At 54.1% G+C, this 20,763-nt stretch overlaps 3 protein-coding genes across 4 annotated transcripts; 2 read left to right on the top strand and 1 right to left on the bottom strand.

Moving 5' to 3' along the window:
- Positions 1–1,662: 1,662 nt before the first annotated feature.
- PDIK1L (PDLIM1 interacting kinase 1 like) lies at positions 1,663–11,436 on the top strand. Of its 2 annotated transcripts, none has more exons than XM_082494242.1 (3): positions 1,663–1,850; positions 2,866–4,284; positions 6,986–11,436. In XM_082494242.1, exons 2-3 carry the CDS (start codon positions 4,000–4,002, stop codon positions 7,724–7,726), a joined length of 1,026 nt encoding a protein of 341 aa, XP_082350368.1. In that variant the 5' UTR covers positions 1,663–1,850; positions 2,866–3,999; the 3' UTR covers positions 7,727–11,436. The 2 variants fall into 2 exon arrangements, with proteins under 2 accessions (XP_082350368.1, XP_082350367.1); XM_082494241.1 differs by having other exon boundaries at positions 1,679–1,708.
- A 5,123-nt stretch (positions 11,437–16,559) lies between these two features.
- Positions 16,560–19,462, top strand: FAM110D (family with sequence similarity 110 member D). The gene is made up of 2 exons (XM_082494240.1): positions 16,560–16,656; positions 17,781–19,462. Exon 2 carries the CDS (start codon positions 17,891–17,893, stop codon positions 18,935–18,937), a length of 1,047 nt encoding a protein of 348 aa, XP_082350366.1. The 5' UTR covers positions 16,560–16,656; positions 17,781–17,890; the 3' UTR covers positions 18,938–19,462.
- Positions 19,463–19,781: 319 nt separating this feature from the next.
- LOC309680590 (uncharacterized protein C1orf232) lies at positions 19,782–20,731 on the bottom strand (the record flags this gene model as incomplete). The annotated part of the gene is made up of 4 exons (XM_082494247.1): positions 19,782–20,040; positions 20,266–20,363; positions 20,454–20,540; positions 20,645–20,731. 4 exons carry the CDS (start codon positions 20,729–20,731, stop codon positions 19,782–19,784), a joined length of 531 nt encoding a protein of 176 aa, XP_082350373.1.
- Positions 20,732–20,763: the final 32 nt, after the last annotated feature.

Genomic DNA, 20,763 nt, shown 5'->3' with positions numbered 1-20,763 from the left:
TCAAGGTCGTTCCATAGGCCTTCGGTATCTGCGTCAATATTCCCCACACACAAGTGCAGGGCTAAGTGGGTGCACAAATCCAGGGGTACGTGGGTGCAGGGGTACGCAGGTGGATAGGTACCGGGGTGCACAGGTACAGGGGTACGGGGTTACATGGGTCCATCGGTATAAGGGTGCAGGGTGCCCATGTCCGCGAGTACATGGCTACAAGGGTGCAGGGAGGTAATGGGTGCAGGGGTACATGGGTGGATACGTACAGGGGTGCACAGGTATGGGGGTCCATGGGTATAGTGGTGCAGGGGTACACAGGTGCAGGGGTACAGGGTTACACGGGTACAGGGTTACATGTGTCCATGGGTATAATGGTGCAGAAGCTCATGGTTGCAGGGGTGCGTGTGTCCATGAGTACATGGCTAAAAGGGTGCAGGGAGGTAATGGGTGCAGGGGCACATGGGTATAGGGGCACAAGAGCGCCTGGGTACATGGTGTAGGGGTGCACGTGTCCATGTGTACATGGGTATAGGGGTGCAGGGGTGCACAGGCCCCATTTTTGCCACAGCCAGGTGGCCCCGCAGCTGTTTTGGGTGCTCCTTCCGGGCCGGCTCACATGTCAACCAAGTGACCGTGCTGGGACCGGCCAAGCACATCTTGCATAATTGTCCCCAGTTTGGGCACTTGGGGCTCTTCCAGGCAGGCGGTGGCAGGGAAGCGGGACTGGCTGGGCACTCGGAAGGGCGGCGCAGGGGTCGGCCACCGGCCGGAGCCAGGAGTGGGGCACCCAGATGTGCACCCATCCCCGCAGCCGTGAGCTGGCCCTGCCCGGGGGTGGCATTGATTAACTAATTGCTTCTGGACTCGATTAAGGGGATTCGCGGGAAGGGATGGGTTGTAATGCCTTAATCAGCTTTCAAACCCACAAGGCCAGGCCCTAATTGGCTTGGGGCAGCTTAGGCAGGGCCCCGGGGTGCTAATCACCACCGGGTTCGTTCCAATTAACGGGGGGAGAGCGCGTTGCTCTGGCGGGAGCGTGTCTGGGCGGCCGCGTGTCTGCAGGGCTCCAAGCAGCGGCTGGCCCTGGCTTCTCCCTAAAGCACTGCGATGGCCCTGTGGGTGGGGGGGGACAGCGGGGACCACGGCGGGAGCCCCGGGACCCCCAACTCCTGCGCTGGGGGGGCACCGGCAGCCCTACAGCGCACGGAGGAGAGGGGGTGACGGTGGCGAGAGGGACACAGGGGAAGGGGCACAGCTCTCGGCCAGGAGCTGTGCCGCAGTCACACAAAGCCGGAGCGCAACCAAAGGCGTGAGGGACTCCATTTATTTTTTTTTTTTCCCCTAATGCCAAGAAATACATTAATAAATATTTTTTTATTAAAAAACCCACAAAACACCCCCAAAGAAGAGGGATGAGCGCGGGGAGGGGGGGGTTGCAGGGACAGGGCAGGACAGAGAGTACCCGAGGCGAAGGGGCGGGCAGAAGGGGGACGCACAACGCGTCACCGTCACCGGCCCCGCGCGCCGCCGGTGCCGCGCAGGAGCGTCACAGCGCGCGCGCACCCGCCTTCACAGAAGGGCGCGCGCTCCCCGCAGCCACCGACCAATCAGAGGCGCCGGGAGGCGTGGCTCGCGCGGGGGGCGTGGCGGCGGCGGCGCAGGGAGGGGGAGCCCTAGAATGGCGGCCGGGCGGAGGCAGCGCGGTGGCGGCGCCGAGGTAACGCGGCGCCCGGCCCGGCCCGGGGGCGGCGGCGGGGAGCGGGTCTGGGCTGTCGCTCGCCCGTGTCATAATGGGGGACCGCACCATAGCGAGAGGATGCGCCGCGCCGGGCCCATACAAGCGGCGACCTCCGCCTCAGGTGTGAGGGGGCCCCGGGGTACCGGCAGAGGCGGGCAGGGCCCCGCCGGCCGCGCTCCCCCTCAGGCCGCGGCTGAGGGGGTGAGACCCGGCTTCGGCCCGAAGAGAGCGGTGCCTGGGTAATTTCCCTCCGGAGAGAGGTCCCTCTCGGTGCAGGTCGGGTCCCGGTGTGGCAGCCCCTTATGCGGCCTCCCTGGAGGAGCAAGGCCGGGGGAGAGGGGGGGGAAGGCAGTGTGTAATTTATTTTATTCCGTAATTATTGCTGCTAACGAGGTGGCTGGGGAGGGAAGGCGCTCGCCCTGTGAGGTGCCGGGTGCGGGTTCCCGGGCCTGCGGGAGGCAGCAGGGGCAGGCCCGGCCTGGTTGCTCGGCGCCGCCGGGGCCTGGGCCCGTCCCCGCTGCCGCTTGGCGTGAGCTGCCCCGGTCGCTGCCCCGGGGAGCAGCCGGCACTTCTCATGGCGTTAGGCAATAAACCTCGGTGGCATTTCCAGACCAGCCTGGCCCGCTCTGGGGGCGAAGGAAGGGCGGGTAGCAACCCTGAGGCTCGGCAGAATGACAGATCCTCTCTGGTAACAGCACACAGCTGACTGACCCTCAACATGGGGAGGAGGGACACACACATTTTCTGCTCGTTTTGAACCTGATGTGATAGTGTTTGAGTAACGCAGTCTTTTCCTCAGGATTGGCCGCTGGTGAGGTTACAGATCCTGCTCTTCCCCGCCCCCCCCCGGCAAGGGAGGGGCTATTGGCCCGTCAGATCTTAACGTTCAGGCTGTAATCTTAATCTCTTCCTCATAGTCCTGCTACAGGTGCGGGCTCACCGCACCTTGTGAGCAGAATCTCATGGTAATGCGTTTCTTGGGCACATCACATTTCAGTTCAAAATGTTCATGTAAATGTGCATCACAGAACTTTGCTGAAAGGTTAAAATGTCTGTGCAGTATTGCCCTGAGACTGACGATACCTTTTTTCTCTCTCTTTTTCTTTTTTTTCCCTTTTTTTCTAAAAAAAAAAAAGTACCCAAAACAGTGGAAATACTTGAAAGCTTCCTACTAATAACAGGCTGTTTCGATGTGGTCCTTATTGCCTGGATTACTGACAAAGAGAATTACATTTATCACTGTCAATCTTACAAACTATTTTAGTTGTGATATGCTAGCTGTCACTTTTGTTTGTTTATTTTTGTGTTTCATTCTGTTTGACCAGTGATAATTGGCTAGCCAAGCTTTTTTTTTTTTTTCCCCTGTCTGTAGTCAGTGTCCCATTTTTGGTTTGGTTGTGTGAAGGTGGTGGTGGTGTGTTTTGGTTTGTAATCTTGCAGGGAAGCGTGCAGGGAGGTTCATAAATCTGTAGCAGGGTTTGGTGGCTTTTTTTTTTGTGTGTGTGTGTCTTTTGTTTTACTTATAGAGCAATATCTTAACTTTTGTCCTTGCTCTGTTGAGCAAAAGTGGAAGTTAGATGCTGGGTACAAGCTTTTGCAATCAGTTGCCACTTTTTAACTTGTTGTAACCATAGGCTCCTCATTCAGAGGAGACTAGGTAAAAAATAAATCAGAAGCGATTGAAGCATCCTCTTGTCTTAGTATCAGTAAAAGAATTTAATGATTAAATTATAACAGAAACATTTACTTACACAGTCACCTCTATAAAGGCAGTGTTAATTAAATCTGATACTGCCCAACCACAGGCTTCAACTAGAACCTCTTCTCTGCTATCCCAGGCGTGGACAGAGAGCATGATGCCATACTATTGTTCCCGCAGATGTTCACGGAAGACACTGAGAGAAAGGAGCAGGAGCATACGCGATAGTCCTGTCTCGGCACAGTACCAGTCTAGGTTTGAATTGTTGCCACCTTGAAAACTGGGCTGTATTTGAAATCTTAATGATCCCCCTAAAATGATGTAATTTCACTTTTAACTAGTCCGTGGCAACAGGTATAGGTTTACAGAATAGCTTCTGGAATATTCTAGCACTCAAATGCAGCGTTGCATTCAGTGTAACGCTTGGAGGCACTGCCCTTTTAATTGCAGGGTATTGGTAGGCCTAATATCGCCGCACCAAGCCATATGGGGGAAAATACAGCCCAGTTCTTGCTCATGAGTTTTAGTTCTGTGGGTTTTTCCCCCTTCCCCAGAACCCTTGATCTTGAAGATGGTGAGTAGCCAGCCTAAGTACGATCTAATACGGGAGGTTGGTCGTGGCAGTTATGGTGTGGTGTACGAAGCAGTCGTCAGGAAGACCTCTGCACGGGTCGCGGTGAAAAAGATTCGGTGCCATGCTCCAGAGAATGTGGAACTAGCTCTGCGTGAGTTCTGGGCACTTAGCAGTATCAAGAGCCAGCATCCCAACGTCATTCACCTGGAGGAGTGCATCTTGCAGAAAGATGGTATGGTGCAGAAGATGTCCCATGGCTCCAGTTCCTCCCTTTATTTACAGGTACATGAAGCTGAGGTAATGGGGTGGAAGTAATTAATACGGATGTGTAGCTGGGAGGGAAGGAGGTGGGTAGCCAAGATCATTTTTTTTTGAGGTATGTTTAGTTAGGAGAGGGTATTGTTCATATTGTTGACACCCAAAAATTATTTTATATCTTTAAAAGGGCGTATCTATTGAACAATCACCTGTATCTTGTAATTTGAAACCATGCCACTCTAAAAGACTCCGGTATTTTTTAAATGCAAATCAGCTTTGGTAATTTGAGGAAACACTACAGGTAAAGCAGAAGGGAGGCGCAGGCTGTTGTATTACTTGGTAGAAGCCCTGCTGTGGGGTTAACGAGCAGACACGTTCTAATGTCTTGAGACAGAACTCTGAAGAATTTCTTAATCTCGGATGTCCTTGGAAGAGGAAGTAACTGTCTTGATTTAGGAAGCCAGCACTTAAAATTCTTTCAGAAATAATAAGTGATTGGTAGCATGTGGTAAGCCATTTTCTTTTTTGAATAAATAACTATTAATCTCCTCAAAAAGAGGTAAAGGTATGATAAATAAGGAAATAAATATCACTCCCCCTATGTGGCTACTGAAAGCGTCCTTTAAGTTGCCTTAAGATGCATATTTTTGAACAATAGGTAGCTCTGAAAAGACCTCGAAAGATAATCCAATTCATTGCCTTGTCAAGAAGCTGCCCCAACTATAAATCATCCCTTGGCAGAAATTTGTGTCTCTGGTTTAAGAAGTCAGTGGCCTGCTCCGTGTTTATTATGTTATCCCTGGTCAGCTTTTAACACTTCAGTTTCTATTGTTGTCATTCTTGCATGTCTAATGTGGACCTTTTGTTACTGAACATTCATCTGACAACCCTTCACGGCTGTCCAGATCATGCCGAATGCTGTACGAGCCTGAGACAGAGGATTCTTGCTTTTGTGAACTCCCTGTAGCTTGGTAGTTGTTACTGACCTGCTTTCATGAAGGGATTAGGTAGAATAGTACTGTCCAGCTCGTGTGGGAGAAGTTAGTGCCTTACCTTCCTTGTCGTTAGTGGATCTGTGAGATATTACATCAAACTTGTGGACAGTTGTACAGGGAGGAGCTTAAAAAAAACAGGGTGGAACTGCAAGGTGGGGGAGAGCTTCCAGATCACCTGCAGCATTGGATTTTGGTGGTAGTGAGCATAGATCTCCCCCGTGTCGGGCACTACGAGTTGTTTTCCTGCTCCAGAGGACAGAGAAGAGCAAAAGGCAGAGCCGAGCTGACTCTGAAGAGACTGGGATCACTTCATAAATGCGTGTATATGCTAAACTAGAGGAAAATCAGATCTCCCTTGGCTTGCCCTCTCCTCTCCCCAGCCCAGGCGATACTGCTTTACAGAGCTGAACTGGTGCAGTGTGAGGAGGCTGGCCGGGGAGGGTGTTAGTGTCTCCTGAAGGGCTTGGGGGCAGATGCTTAACTGGTGTCAGCTAACTAAGGCAGTAACATGAGAGCCCTAAACTAGCGTGGTCCTGTGGTGCTTTGCCACTGTCACAGACGTAGTAGTGGATTGTGTTGTCTTAAGGCTCTGAACTGAGATGTAAGTACAGCTTCTGTGGAGCCATGCGGAGGGGAGAGCTGCGTGGTGGTGCTCGCTTGCCAAAGGAGACTCCCTGCTGTCCTGCGATACCTTAATCTCGCTGTTACTGACTGTAAACCCTAAATACGTAGTTTTCTAGTTCTAACATGGATTTACTCTTTTAAGTCGGCCTGGTTTGAGTACAAGTTGTGCTTACAATTAAAAATAGCTGTGAATTGCTAGTGATTTTGCTCTTGGATGGAAAAAGTAACTTTTTAAAAGCATTTTAAAATGGCTCTCTAAATATTACTAGCAACCTTTATTTTTGAAAGCCTGTAGGAGCTATGTTTGGTTTAGTATACATTGGTTTACTTCTAACAGAATTGTGAGACTTACCTTCCAGAGCGTGCGAAGAGCCACCTCAGAGGAGCTGAAGCAGCAAATGTGTAGTTGTGTAAACAGGATTAGTAAAACTAATTGCTGGTTTTACTTTGCTTTTTGTATGAAGCAGCCATTAGAACTGGCTGCTCGAGCTGCTTGCTGCTCATATTCTAGGAAACAGCTGGTGGATCATGATGGCGGGCAAGGTGTTGGGTACAGCGGCTGTGCCTGTAGACAGGCATTCCCCTGAGTTAAGGGATCCTGCGTTAACACTTGCTAGCATAAGTTAACGTGTAAGGAATGGAGAATAGGCTTTAAAACTCTATTGTGGTGCTGCTTCATCAGTGGAGGACAAATACAACCCACCAGCACTGTGCGGAGTTAGTTGTTTGTACATTAAAGTTGTTAGTGAAATGGGTGGGACAGGCTTTGTTGGGGTGGGACGCTGTCCAGCTGAAACAGATGGGAGTGCAATGGCCACTTCATATCTCTCAAAATACTCTTATCTGGGTCTAGCTCTAGCTGCTGGGCAGGAGTGTGAACTTGATATGCTTCTCGCACACAAAAATAAGGAGGCTGTCAAATACATTGTGATTTTTATTTTTTTTTTTTACATCAGAAATTTTACATAAAGCTTTATTTTTACCAGTTGCAATATCTTACTCTCTGGATTGTTGAGAGGAAGATCCAAACTTCATGTATTTTTCCATCATATCTTTATATTCTTGTGATCATCAGGTAGTTGTGACGTTTCTTTTCCTTGTTGCAGCTTGTAGAGACCTCATTAAAAGGAGAAGTAGTCTTTGACCCCAGAAGCGCTTATTACCTCTGGTTTGTAATGGATTTCTGTGATGGAGGAGATATGAATGAGTATCTGTTGTCCCGAAAGCCGAACCGCAAGACCAACACTAGTTTCATGCTTCAGCTCAGCAGTGCACTGGCATTCCTGCACAAAAATCAGATTATTCATCGTGATCTCAAACCTGACAATATTCTGATCTCTCAGAGCAGGATGGATGCTAGTGACTTGGAGCCCACCCTGAAAGTAGCTGATTTTGGGCTAAGTAAAGTATGTTCAGCCTCAGGACAGAATCCCGAGGAACCGGTCAATGTCAATAAGTGTTTTCTATCAACTGCATGTGGGACTGACTTCTATATGGCCCCTGAAGTTTGGGAAGGACACTACACTGCCAAAGCAGACATCTTTGCGTTGGGGATTATAATCTGGGCAATGTTGGAAAGAATCACATTCGTAGATACAGAAACAAAGAAAGAACTTCTGGGGAGTTACGTCAAGCAGGGGACAGCGATCGTGCCTGTTGGAGAAGCGCTTCTAGAAAACCCAAAAATGGAACTGCTCATCCCTGTAAAGAAGAAATCCATGAATGCTCAAATGAAACAGCTGATCAAGGAAATGCTGGCTGCCAACCCGCAGGACCGACCCGATGCTTTTGAGCTAGAACTGCGATTAGTCAACATAGCTTTTAAAGACAGCAGCTGGGACACGTGATCTGCCGAGTCGTGTCTCTCTCGGTAGAGCTGCTTCTCACCTAATGGATGGTGCAACTTAATGGCAGTAAAAGAAACGAGCCTAAACTCAGACCTGCAGGGTGTAGTTTCTACCAGACGAATCTCTTCAGAGTTTCAGAAATGATACGAATGTTGAGTTGGCCATTGTGTTAAGATGCGTTGATGTGTATAATACCAGGATGTTACACGCCAAGTGTAAGATGTGATGATGTTCGCATGTGTACACTGGCAGTGGGATGTCTTAAGAGCTGAGACTTGATTTCCAGCACTATGACATGGAGTATTTTGTACATTCCAGTTTCCTATGTCAGTATTAGGAACTCTCATGGGAAAAAAAGAGATTTGCATGCTGGTCGTGCAAATCTTCAGGCTTTGTAAAGTAATTCTGTGTATATATTTATGTATACGAGTGACTGGGAGGAGTGTATGCCACTTTTCTTAAATTGCTTGCTGTGGGTCTGAATGATTGGGGTCTGCTAGAAAACTGGGTGAAGAAGATAGATGAGAAGCATTCCTTCTTTTCCAGGCCTGAGTAACTTTGTTATTTATTTTTGTTATCTAATGTCAAAGATAGAGTCTGATACTTGACTTTGTAGACAAAAAAAAAAAAAAAAAAGCAAGCAATGCAAGGGGATGAGCAGTTTTCAAAGTGCTGTCATGACCACGCTTAGCACTTACAGCTTAATGATCTCGTTGCCGGGGGAGTCAAATTACAAATGTATGCAATCAGATTGCTAGCATGTGGGCTACTTCATTAAGAATTCGATTTTGCTTTCTTCTAGTAATCAAATACTTTAATCAGTTAACCTACAGTTTCGCAACGTGCTCTCTGCCCTTGTGTCTATAACCCAGGAGCACCTTGAGGATTTATAATAGCAGGATACTGTGGGCTTAGTTTATGGAAATGTGGATGAGGGAATCCAGCAGCATAGAGCGTCATTTTTAAGATTCTTCAAAATACGGGTTGCAGCACAGTTTTCCTGTTAACTGAATCTAATAATACTGGTCATGGTCTCTTCCTTTCTGGCACTGACTCTAACCTGGTAGCAATGAGGAGATAAAGGGGTGGCTGTTTGTCTTGTAGAACACACCTGTTCTCAAATATGGGAGAAAACTCAGTAACCAGTATGTGAAAGGTATCTCCGATTTGTGTGGCAACCTTGGCTGATTTTTTTATTTGTTTTCCTCCTTTTAAAGAAGTAATATTTATTTAAAAGCACGGATGGTAGGATGGAAAGCTTTGAAGTAGTTGAAAGGCTGCTTATCCCCAGCTCTTATTGCACAGAAGCAGGTTGATATGCTAAGAGAGGTTTCCCTGAGGTCACCTGACGCTGTACGGCAGACAGAAGCTGCTTTGTAATAGTATAACACTTTGTTCTTTTGTGTGCAGGACCATGACCTTTCTCATCAATTTGACCTTTTGGAAAAAGTAGAATCTTAAGAAATTGCCTTTAAAGCTGCAACAAAGGCCAGTTTTCTTAATAAAATCAATTTAATGTTTCTTTTTCCCAAATCTTACCTGAAACTGACCTTGTATAATTTACTGTGTGGATACTGTTCCCTCTTAGTGGTGCGAGAGCAGTTCTGAGCAGTCAGTGTTTATTCTGCCCAAGTGTGAATAAACAGCACAACCAAAATGTAACTTTTTGTTCTTCCAAAAGCAAAGGATTCTGATTCTGCCAAACTTCAGAGGCTTTACCGACTACAGCTGGTCCTTACCTGGTGCTGTGTAGAGCAGGTGACAGTTGCCCACAGGGCCCTAGTCCTTAATTCTTGTTATTTTACTTCACTTTATTGTTTAAGGCAAGTTGTCTAAACAGTGATTCTCAGACAGTTACACTTTGACTCTAAACAATGTTTATTGTTTAGAAGATGCTATAGAAGTAACTTTCAGAAGACAGTGTTCCTACAACAGAGTGCCTTCGCTTCAGCATAAATCGGCAGGGACAGAGGCGACTGCATCTTACCGAGGATACAGCCTGTTGACTGCGTAGATGTCCTAGTGTCGCCCCCTTCCCTGCAGGGAACTTAGTCTATAAAAGACAACTTGGAGCCTCTCTGTGAGTAATGACAAGGAGAGATCTGTTTATTCTTATGTTCTAAGAGTGGAGATCTGCCTGTTCTCATATCTTAACTGAGTTCAGTACAACTGAAGCCTCAGCTTGTTACTGAAAGGAGGAAAACAAACCTCTCGCTGTCTGTGCCAACACTTTCACAGTACTTGCGTTTCAGCGTGCTCACTCGATGAGTAAAGTTTTAAGAGGGTATACAATTTTTCTATCTTAAACTTGGGAACATTTCAAAATGCCTTGCTAATTTCCTCTTACTCTTGCCTACCTAAAAGTCAGAATCAACTATGTTACCTTAAAGTATGAATCTAGTACAGAATAATACTACTTACCTGTAAGGCGCTTTGCAGATCATCTGATTCTCCTCTGAAGTTTTTCAAAGGATGAACACCGACCGTGCTGCCTGCCTGCCTGCCTGCCGTGCAGAAACGAGTGCTAGGGAATGGCACAGGAAAGTTGGTTTGGGTGGTGTTTTTTTTTTTTGACTCCCAAAGTGTTTCTTTGCACTGATTGCCACTTTAAAGGGTGGGGGGTACCTGAAATCCCTCTCATGGTGCTTAGCCTTGCTGTTGGGTGATGCTGAGTGTTTCCTTGGTTAACGCTGAATGGTAGTCCTCGATGTCTCTGTTCTGTTTGATTTTTGTTGTCTGAGGTCTTTGTTTTGAAACCTTTGATAAATGAAATTGTTGTAGCAGCTTCAGAGTTACTCACCAGCGTGACACAAAGTCAAGATACTTTTCAGCACTCAGAAAAGATTTTTTTTTTTCAAATCTTTCTTTAAAAACTGTAAAATATATTTTATTGAGAATTTATAATGAGGAAAAATTGTGTAATTTATTAAGTTCATGACTGTTTTTGAAATAAAATCTGAATCTCGATGAATTTTTTTGAACTTTCTACAGGGAATTCCTTTTCTTCTCAGTCAGGCCAATGTCATCTAGCTGTCAGCAGAGCTGCTGAAGGGTTTACTTGCTGTGTTAGGACAGAAGTGAGCTGCAGTAGTTCATCACAGCCATACAATAGGTGACTCTAAGCTTGTAAAAGATGCTGGGCTGGCTAATAGCTGTGCTGCTCATCTTCTGTGGGTAGCAGCCCTGCCAGACTTCTACTGATGTGTAACGTGCTGCTGGAGGACTTGACAGAGCAAGGCCAAACTGGGTGTGAAAACGGAGCTGTCTCTTGGACCAGTTGAGGTGAGCCGTGTCCATGTGGCCCCTGCGACTTCTGCCAAGCCCTTCAATAATCAAAACAGTGCTCTTCTGGGTGTGCTGTACTTTCAAAGAAGGGATTAAAGGCTAAAAAAAAAAAAAAAAAAGCATTCTTGCACCCAGTACATACTTGAAGTTGTTAGTACAAGCGGAGTGAGTACCACCCTGGGCTGTAAGGAGATCTCTGGCAGGCTCTGTCTACCCCGCCACTGGTACTACTGGATTTTTGAGGCTGCAAATAGATGCTGACGCTCTCCTGGGCACTGCCACTCCTCTTGCTGAAGTGAGCCTTTCACCTCTAGTTCCTGCGTGTGCTGGAATAAGATTTCACCCCAAAAGCCGCCAGCCCTCCTTCTATGGGTAAACAAGACTTCACCCCAAAATTCTCCAGCTCTCCTTCTGTGTGTGAACCTTGTTGCCCGGCTGAAGGCAGCCCAGCAAACCTGAGCTCTGCTGCGTTTCCCTCCTGCGTACGTGGGCCGAGTGCTGCCGGCTTCTCCGGGAGCGGGAGGAGGGAGCAGACACGTGCAGGCTGTTGGGCAGCTCCTGGGGCTGAACCAGGTGTGAATGGTCTGGAGGTTTGTGAGGAACAGGGGCCTGCTGGTCTCACATGCCCTGAGAAACCTTAGCAATAAAGGTGAGGAAACACCATTACTTATACATGATACAAGCCTAGTAGTCATTTGCATGTTTTAATTAACAGTGCTCCAGAACAAAGGGTTGTGCAGGCTGGGAGCGGGAATAACACAAACTTGAAATGCTGTAAATTGTTTTGTTTTGCCATTTCTTACCCCCGCAACAAACCCGAGCCCAGTCATCTGCTGTGTGCCACGTGCTTGCATCGTCGCCTGCGGGTTCCTGCGTGTACTGGTGCCAGAGACGGGGAGATTCCCTGCCTGGCAGGAGCTACGTGGTTCAATCCGTAAATCAATGCAGTCCTTGCAAAAGAGACAGGGACTGAAACTTAAATTATTTTTTCATTAAAGGATAAGCACCTTTAATTAAAGAGAAAGCCGTGCCTCTGATTAGTTGTAAGAGTGGTGATTTTAAATATAGACACAGGCTAAGGTTCCTCCCCCACAAAATGAAGAAAACTAAGCCTACATACTTGAAATATATCTAGTCCATGGAGGGGGTGGGAAATCTCTGAAGAAATGCCCCATTGCGGGAATCAGATGTAACTAAGGCTGCGGCTCGGCTCGAATAACCCAACCCCTGCTTTATTCTCCTTGTTTTGCAGAATGCTGAGGCCTCGGGCTCCAGCTTGCCCGTCCCCTTTCCTCGGGCAGGGCTTGGCTCGGGATCCCGGCTCTGCAGCCCTGGGCTCGGGAACTCGCCTGGTTTTGTATTTTCGCTTTGCGTTGGTTTAAACAAGAGTTTTCCTTCGCGCCAGCCAATCGCGGCTCCTGCGCAAACTGCAGCGTAATGGCAGACGTTTCTTTGTGGTCGAGATAAAGTCCTGTCTCGGGGAGCTGGCAGCCGCCTGCCCCCCTCCCGTTGGAAGGGTGCCCTTGCTTCAGAGAAACAACTTTCCCCCCCAGCCCCCCCGTGCGGTGGCTGGCTGAGCAGGCACACTCCGGTGGCCTTTGGACTACGGGCAGCACAAACGGACAGCTTTTTGCGTTCCTTTTCCCTTTGCTCCGCCAATGTCCCGTGAATCCTTCTATGGGGTATCGATCGATCGTTAAGTGGGTTTTTGTCTTTACTGGCGGGTTTGCGTGGGGACCACAAGGATAACTAGTTGGTGTTTAAACACAAACTCTGTTTAACGGGCACCGCGCAGCGTTGCCTGTTCCGTTTCCCGGTGGGTCGCTGGGCAGCTGTTTATGCAAAGCGCAATTTCTATTCGGAAGTGCAGCGAAGGAAGAGGGATGTGTCTGAACTGCCACAAACTGTTTATGCTGTTCAGGGAGGGGTGGGAGGTGGAAATGCAGACTGAGCTGCTGCAGATCTCCGTTTGCTCGCTCTGTAAGCATTTTTGGGGAGTCTGAGACCCCACACTCCTGTAAGCAGAGCAGGCGAAGCACGGAGAAGTCGAGCAGCCTGGAGGATGAGCCGGCACCACCGCTGCGTCCCTGCGAGAGAAGCCACAGCCCAGGCCATGTTCTTAAATATCTTTGTTCCTAGATGAATTTCCAGATTATTGGGGTGCCCAAAGCAGAAAACAGTTGCCTGAGGGCTGCAGTTTGTAAGAAGCGGCCAGTGCTGGCCCAGGCTGAGCTGGCAGGTGGTGGTTGGAGCTGCGGCTGCTGTCTTTGGTGCGGCCCCGTATGCCCAGCTCCCATCCTGCCCTCCACCAGGTCAGGGGTGCTGGGCTGGGGTGCTGGAGGACATGGCTACCTTGCTTCAGGTTTTCCTAAAGAGGACAAAGGGAGAACCACTGATCACATTGCAGGTGCTCGGAGACCTCTTTAATCTCTGGGGTTTGAGATGAAAACAGAGGCAACCTAAAAACCTTTGCGGGTCCCACGCAGTGGGTGGAGGGTTCAGCTCAGATGCTCAGCCTTGACCCTGGGGAGGCTTCCCTCCATCCCAGCAGCTCCTTCCATCCCTCTCTCCCTGTGGTCCCAGTACCGACCTGTGTTGCTTCGCAGCAAGGCCAGACGTCGCCCACCGTGGTTTTTGAAGCCCCCATTGGGGGGTGTGAACCTCCACGGGAGCCGTGGTATCTTCTCCTGGGCCCAGCTGCTGCCTGGCTCCTACTTGCACGAACTTGTGGGTGCCTGCCTCAGATTAGGTGGTGGTTTCAGATTTATTCATGCCCGTTTGAGCCCTTGGTATTTTTAAACTCGTATATCGAGCCTCCCACTCCTGCCCTCTCCCGAAGGGAAGCGCCTGCACCCTGGGCGCTCTGGCTTGTGGCCCCCGTGGGCAGCTTTCCAGGCGGTGGCATTTGCATGGACCTCGGACCAGAAAGAGCTTTTGTAGGTTGTGAAAGTAAACCAGCAAGTAGAAACAGATGGCTGCGTTATCAGGTGCTGCAGCCCTGTCTGCATCTGGCCATGGTGGAGTTAAAGTCATAGTTTGTTTGGGTTTTTTTCCTTTCTAAAGGAGAAACTCATCTGGAAAGGACTCAACGGGACGCGGCCGGCTCCAGCCCTCCTGCCCTGTGCTGGCACGGCAGCCTTGGGCTTCCCCTGCTCACCTGGGTCCATCCCGGCCGCGCTGGGAGCCCTGCGCTGCTCCTCAAGCCTTGGGGGGGCGTTACGGGGTGGGGATGTAATTAGCAGGGCTGAGAGGGCTGTGTCCCCCTTCCCCGCAAGCCCTCCTCCCGCCCAAATCGCGGTACCGGGGCTGTTTCATCGGGAACCAGACGTGTTCTGGAAAATAGTGTCGGAAGGAGGATCTGTGCTCTGGGACTCGTGACCTTTGAGGACTTTCTCAGGCTTTTCTCACCCACCGCAAGGGCTGGAAGTTTCCATACCTGGTCCCAGCTGGATTACTTCCTGGAAGTAAAGTTTTACTTCCAGGGTTTTATCCCAGCGTTGCTTTGCTTGCTTGGCGCCCGTGCTCGCTTCCCGCTGAGTGGGGAGGGGAGGGAAGCGGAGCCCCATCGAAGAGCAGAGAGTGCCTTGTGAAAGCCCTGAGTACCCTTAAATAAAAATGAGGGACTTTGAGCATCTGAGAGACTACGAGAAGCCACCCGGTGCGTTTACAAGAGGCCAATTAATGGGGTAAATCCCTTCCTAGAAGTCAATGTGACAAAACCCCCATCACCCCCCCAGGCGAAACGGACGCTGATGCCAGGAAAGGCTCCTCACACCGTCCCTTTTTGTATCCTGAAGGGAATCTGCCTTGTCCAAACATAACAGTTCAACAGTGAGTGTCTGGCGGGTGCTCTGAGGAGCCGGAAAGGAGGACAGCCGCTCCGTCTGCCTCGCTCCGGGTTAGGAACGATCCCCTGGGAACACCCTGCATCAGCCAGAGAAAGGTGAATCCAAGGCTGCTCTTACTCACTCGTGGCGTTACCGGAATGGCTGCCGGGATTCCAGCTCAGAAAATAAAACCTGTCCTAATAAACAGTGATTCATGTTGCCTGGAATTAAAAATAAGGTCCTGTTGGCTGTGGCCCTCCCGCATGGGAGCCCGGGGGCAGATCCCGGGGCTGCCATGGGTTTCTCCATCACTCATCCCCGTCCTTTTCCCCACCTGCCCCTGGAGACGGTCGGATTTGCTCTGGCGTGGCCGCATCCTGCCCACAGAGCCCCAGTGCCGCTGGGAGCGCAGCCGTGCCTGTTGCTCTTCTCCAGGTTTATTGGAATAGGATTGGTGGTTTGTCCCTTCCTCACTTTCACTGGGATTTTTTTCCGGTTCCAGCAGAGCACGGGCAAGCCCTGGCCACTCTCATCCCACTCAACCTCTGTTTTTATCAGCCCGAGAATCCTGTCCCCTTCCCGGCACCGGTGCTGTCACGCTGGGAGGTGCTGGATGCCGACCCGGCCCCGGTTCCCGGCACTGGTTCCCCAGCAGCGGCACCGTAGGAAGGAACTGGGGTGGGAGCCAGCGGCGCTGGGGGCCAGGTCCCCTCTCGTCCAGGGACAGAGCGCCCTGGCCTGTGGGTCCTGGGCCGAACGCCATGGCTTTGTCCCCGCTGGTGTCTCCTGGTCCCCTGAGTCCCTGCAAGCAGCCTGGGCTGGGGTGTGCTCCGGCTCTCCATCCGTACTGGCTGCGAGAGGGATGGAGGGAGCTGGCCGGTCCCTAGGGAGCACTGGGGGCTTTCTCCGAGCCTGCTCCAAGGGGCTGGGAGCCAAACTTAGGGTGCAGCATGTCCTTCCCCCCTCCCGACTGCCGCGGTGTCACCTTCGCAGCCCCCCTGGGCAGGCACTGGGGTTGGAGGGGGACTGGGGGCTGCACCCGCAGGAGCGCTCAGCCTTCGGGAAGGGGAGAGGGCAGCGATAAAAATAACCCCTGGGCCGGCTCCAGCCCGTTGTGGCTTCCTGCGATTTACAGCCCTTCCCGGGGGGAAGAGGAGGCAGGAACCCGCCTGGCTCGGGGCTGGCTTTGACCCTTTCGCCACCAGCGGAGAAGGTGCCAGAAGGACTCTTCTCCCTCCTGCTCCCTCGCGGGCCGGGGCGGGATCCTGGGGAAGGGGCTCGTGGTGGGCTCCTTCTCCTGAGCTGTGCCCAGCATCTTCGGGGGGGATGTAGAAGGAGAAGCTGCCGGAGTGGACATGGTTTCCCTGTCCCATTCCTGATGCCCCATGTGGGGGGGGGACACAGAGAGACTCAGTCCTGCCTGGGAGGAGGCAGAGGTCGCTGCTGCAGATCCCGAAATGCCGGCCGGGCTCCCGTAAGGAGGAGGAGAGCTGGCAGAGGTGAGCTGGTGCTGCTGGGGAAGGAGGGTTAGTGCTGGCTGGGCAGGGGCAGGGCTCCGGGCTGTGAGGACTGCAGCTGGGGCAGGGGGGTCGTGCTGGTAGGGAGGGCAAAGGGCAGGCTCCTGCTGACAGATCTGGGCTGGCAGGGGTTAACAGGGTGGCTCTTCCTCTTCCTCACCCTCTATATGAGACTCCTGCTGGCTCTGGGCTCAGTTTGCTGCTGGCGGCCAGAGGGGCAGGAGCTGACTGAGACCGGAGCATCCTCACATCCCATCCGAGCATCCCCACATCCCATCCCTGCATCCCTGCGTGGGCTCAGGTGAGCAAGAGCATCCTCCACCCGCCGAGCCCAGCGGCTTGGCACGGATCCTGGCAGTGGGGCCGGGCTGGGGAGTGTGCAGGCGCGCTGGTGTGGGCAGTCGCATCCTGGGCACGCTGGTTCTGCCAGGGCAATGCCAGCAGGTCATGGGACCACGTGTCAGGGCCACCTTCCCTTGAACCACCACGAAGCTCTGCCCCACACTGGGGGATGCTGGGGAGCTCATCCCTTGGGAGCACAGGACCAGACAAACCGCGTGCCTCAGTTTCCCCACCTGTACGCCAGGGGTGGATGCGGTGTTGGAGCCCTTGGGCTGTGTGTGTGGAGATGCGTGGGCAGAGGGCTCCCAGGCTGTTTGCTCTCTAGCAAGCTCTGCTCTGCCTGGCCCCGTGTCCCTGCTGTCACCTGGGGGGGCTGTGGGGCTGGCTCAGCCACTGGCGATGGGGTGGCTCTTCACGGCTCTTTGAGCCTCTTCTGCTCCACGAAACCATCTGCTTTGGGCATTTACAGCCCCCGGGTCAGGCTCCAGACCCCCTTTCCCCAGCACCCACCACCACCACCGGCTTCACGGCCCCGGTCCCGCACAGATGCTCGGGTACAGCTGGGCAAGAGCCATTGCACCCCAGGGCTAATAAAAGCCCCTTTGCTCCACACCCCCCATGCATGGAGCAGGAGATACCTTCCCTCCCAGGCAGCCGAGCTCAGCCTGGCCACCGGGAGCACAGCACAAAGACCCCAAACCATCCCCCAGCCCCTGCCCCACTGCCATCACGCACGGGCCCGGCCGGGGCAGCTCGCCAGCTCTCCTGTGCGCGGGCTTTGTTCTGCTGTCCCTGCGCTCGGAAAGATAAGGCGGTCGGCTCCGGTATTTTTTCCTGTTGGAAGCCGCTCCTGGGATGAGGGTGAAGCCGGCGGATGCTCGGCGCTTCTCTCTTCCTGCCCGCGGATTGTTCCTGCCCGGGCGGGCAGAGCTCGCTGCCTGCTGCCTGCCTGCTTGGCCGAGGGCAGCGCCGCCTTGTTGCCCGTGGGATCCAGGGGACCCCCGGCCCCGCTTCGTCCCCATCGCCCCCTTTTGCTGATGCTGCATCCTCGGTGCTAACCCCAGCTCTCCTCTTTCCTCCCAGGGCCAAATCCAGGAGCCGAGCGAAGCTTCGGGAGCCTCCCCGGTCTCAGCACCAGACCCACTCAGGGGGAGCAGAGCAACCAGGGGTACCATTTTTGGGGCTGGGGGGCAATGGTGCCCCTGGGCAGCCCTTCTCTCACCATCTGCGCCTCCAGCAACATGCGCCTCGTGACCCCCGGCCGTGGGTCCCCCCTGGCCTGGCTGAACCGGGGGCCCGAGTGCCCACGGGAGCCAGGGGGCAGCGGGGGCCGGGTGCCCAGCGCCGTGGAGCGGTTGGAGGCCGACAAGGCGAAATACGTCAAATCCCAGCAGGTCATCAACAGCCGGCAGGAGCCGGCATTGCGGGGCTGTTCACCCCGGCACTCCCCCCGCAGCCGGCGCCTCCTCGCCCGCCAGCAGTGTAATGAATTGTGTCAGGGCTCAGACCTGAGCCGGGAGGGTCCCAGGAAGCTGCCGTGCCCGCAGTCCCCCGTGTCACGCCGGACCGGTGGCAGGCGCCTGCTGAGACCTGACTCACTCATCATCTACCGGCAGAAACGGGACTGTCCGGGGGGTGACAAGGAGAACGCCAAGGGCTCAGGGCTGGTGCGACGCCTCTTCCAGGGACCCCTCAGAGACAAGCCCCCCAGCTCGCCCCCAGCCAGGGGGCTGGGTGAGGGGTCACCAGCCCCCCAGAGTCCCGAGACCCCCATGCTGTGGGTTCCTGCGGAGAAGGACAAGGTGAGGATGCAGGGTGCCAGCAGCGGTGGTGGCGGTGGTGGCAGTGGTGGCAGTTTCCCTCTGCCAGGCAGCCCAGTGGCACAATCCCCCCGGCCCCCCGGAAAGCAGGCGCTGGCTCTGCGTGTCTCCCTGCCGCTCTCGGAGCAGGAGCGGTTCTTCAACTACTGCGGGCTGGACCGGGCACTGGTGGAGCTGCTGGGGCAGGAGCGCTTCGGGCCAGCAGGATGGGACAACGCCTCGGCTCGGCTCCCTGGCTCCTGCGAGTCGGAGCCCGGACAGGCCTCGGGGGGCAGCGAGGGGGATGCAGAGCCCGGCGAGGAGGAGCCAGACAACCGGCTGGGCTCTGCTGTCTCGGTGGTGGAGCGCAACGCCCGCGTCATCAAGTGGCTCTATAGCTGCCAGAGAGCCTGGGCGGCCACCAAAGAGTCCACTGTCTGAGCCAAGGCAGCCCAGCTGGGGACGAGGACACCCATGTGTGTCCTGCTGGCTGGATGTGGCTCCCCACCCTCACTGGATGGCCACATCCCTTTGCCCTCAGTGGATGTGGCCGATGGGCTGGTGGCATCCACGGTCCTGGTGCTGCGGGGCTGCTGCTGGCCGGGATGGCCACCAGGTCTGCCCTACCCACCCCCAGAGCCACCAGGTCTACCCTGGTCCTGGGGCTGAGCATGGTGGGGGGACCTGAGGGCAGGTGGGGAAGGGGGTCCCCTGAGTGAGTCTCTCCCTGGCCCCCGGGGTCTAGCAGGCTGCTGTCCCCGTGCTGTGACCCATCTCCACCCTCCCAGTCTCCAAGCCAGGGTGGTGGGACGGGGCTGCAGCCCCCATCGGCTGCTCATGTCCTGCACCCACTGCAGGCTGGGGGGGGGGTGGGGGTGGGCAGAGCCCAAACCCCCCGTCATGGGCAGTGCCCACCCCACAGCTCCCTTCTGCCCAGAAAAGGGGCTCCTCAGGCCAGGGCAGTGCTCAATAAACCTGATTGTCTTTTTTTTCTAGCCTGGCAGCGCGTGTGGTTTGTGCGGGCAGATCCCAGGCTGGGTGGGGGGATGCTTCAGGGCTGGGGGTGGCAGCTCCCCACCACGGGATCCATGTGATGGGGCTGCTGGGGGGTGGGGAGGACGAAGAAAGCACCAGGCAGGGCTCGGGGAAGAGGGGCACCTCAGGGTCTTTAGTGCAGACACGTTTCCAAAACCCACCGCAGAGCCCTCGGGCGCGGGCAGGGGGCTGCCTGCCAGCGGGGGGGGGGCACCGGCCCTGCTGGAGAGTCCGGCCAGCGCATCTTCCTCTAGTTGCCCTTGGGGGCACTTTTATTCCGGATCTCAGCCAGTTTGCCGGCCAGGAAGCCCCAGTGGAAGGCCCCTTCCTCTGGTTCCCGCAGATCGCTGCCATCATCACCTGGCGGTTCCCCGGGGCTCTCGTCTGGCTCTGGGGGGGACACCCCCTTGTCCGGCCCCGATGCCTGCTGCCACTTGGTAGCAAAGAGATCCCAAAAGCCCGGTGCTTTCTCAGAGGGGGGTGGCTCAGGCGGCGAGGCGGCCAGCGGGCTGGGGAGAGAGCAGGGATGGGGACATTTGTGCAGGGACCCTTCTTGCCAGGACTGGCCCCCCCCGAGCCCCACCATGTCCACCTTTCAGGCCAACTCTGCCCCCGCTGCCCCCCAGTCCTGTAAGTATAGGCAGGGGAGAGGGATGTGGGTGATAGGACAGGGGGATGCGGGAGCTTGGACAGATCATGGCTTTGGGGTCCCCCCCCACCGAGCTGCAACTTACTGGTCTGCACAGGGCTCCGGGCTGAGCAGCTGGTGCTCGTCCTCACGGGTGAAGAGGGATGAAAGTGTCCGCCAGCTCCGGGCACCCACCCCCTGCACCTGTGGGGGAGACAGCACCGGGCTCACCGGGGACCTCCAGGACCCAGCAGGCCCCCCCAGGACCCCCACTTCCCCTGGCCTCCTCCTCACCTTCCTCGCCAGCTGGGACACAGGGTTGGGTCCCTCCTCCATCAGTGTAGGGTGCTCAGCCGTCTCTGTCAGCTCAGGGGGGTCTCCCTGCAACAAAGCCCCCAGGTGAGGGCAAGGGTGCGGCAGGGGGGGCAGGGAGGTTGGTCACCCCACTTCAGGGGCACCCTGGCATGCTGGTGCCCCTACCCTACCTCCTCCTGCAGCACGCCTTCTGCCCGCGCCCCCCCCAGCGTCTGCAGCACTTTGGCCTTGTAGAGCCGCCAGAAGCCCTGGGTCATGGTGAGGGGCTCTGCGGGGCCAGGAGCCGGGT

This window comes from Vanellus vanellus (genome assembly GCF_965231255.1).
Source record: "Vanellus vanellus genome assembly, chromosome: 22".
Lineage (NCBI taxonomy): Eukaryota > Metazoa > Chordata > Aves > Charadriiformes > Charadriidae > Vanellus > Vanellus vanellus.
Note: the sequence above shows the minus strand (reverse complement) of the source record. Positions and strands in the feature narration are given on the sequence as shown.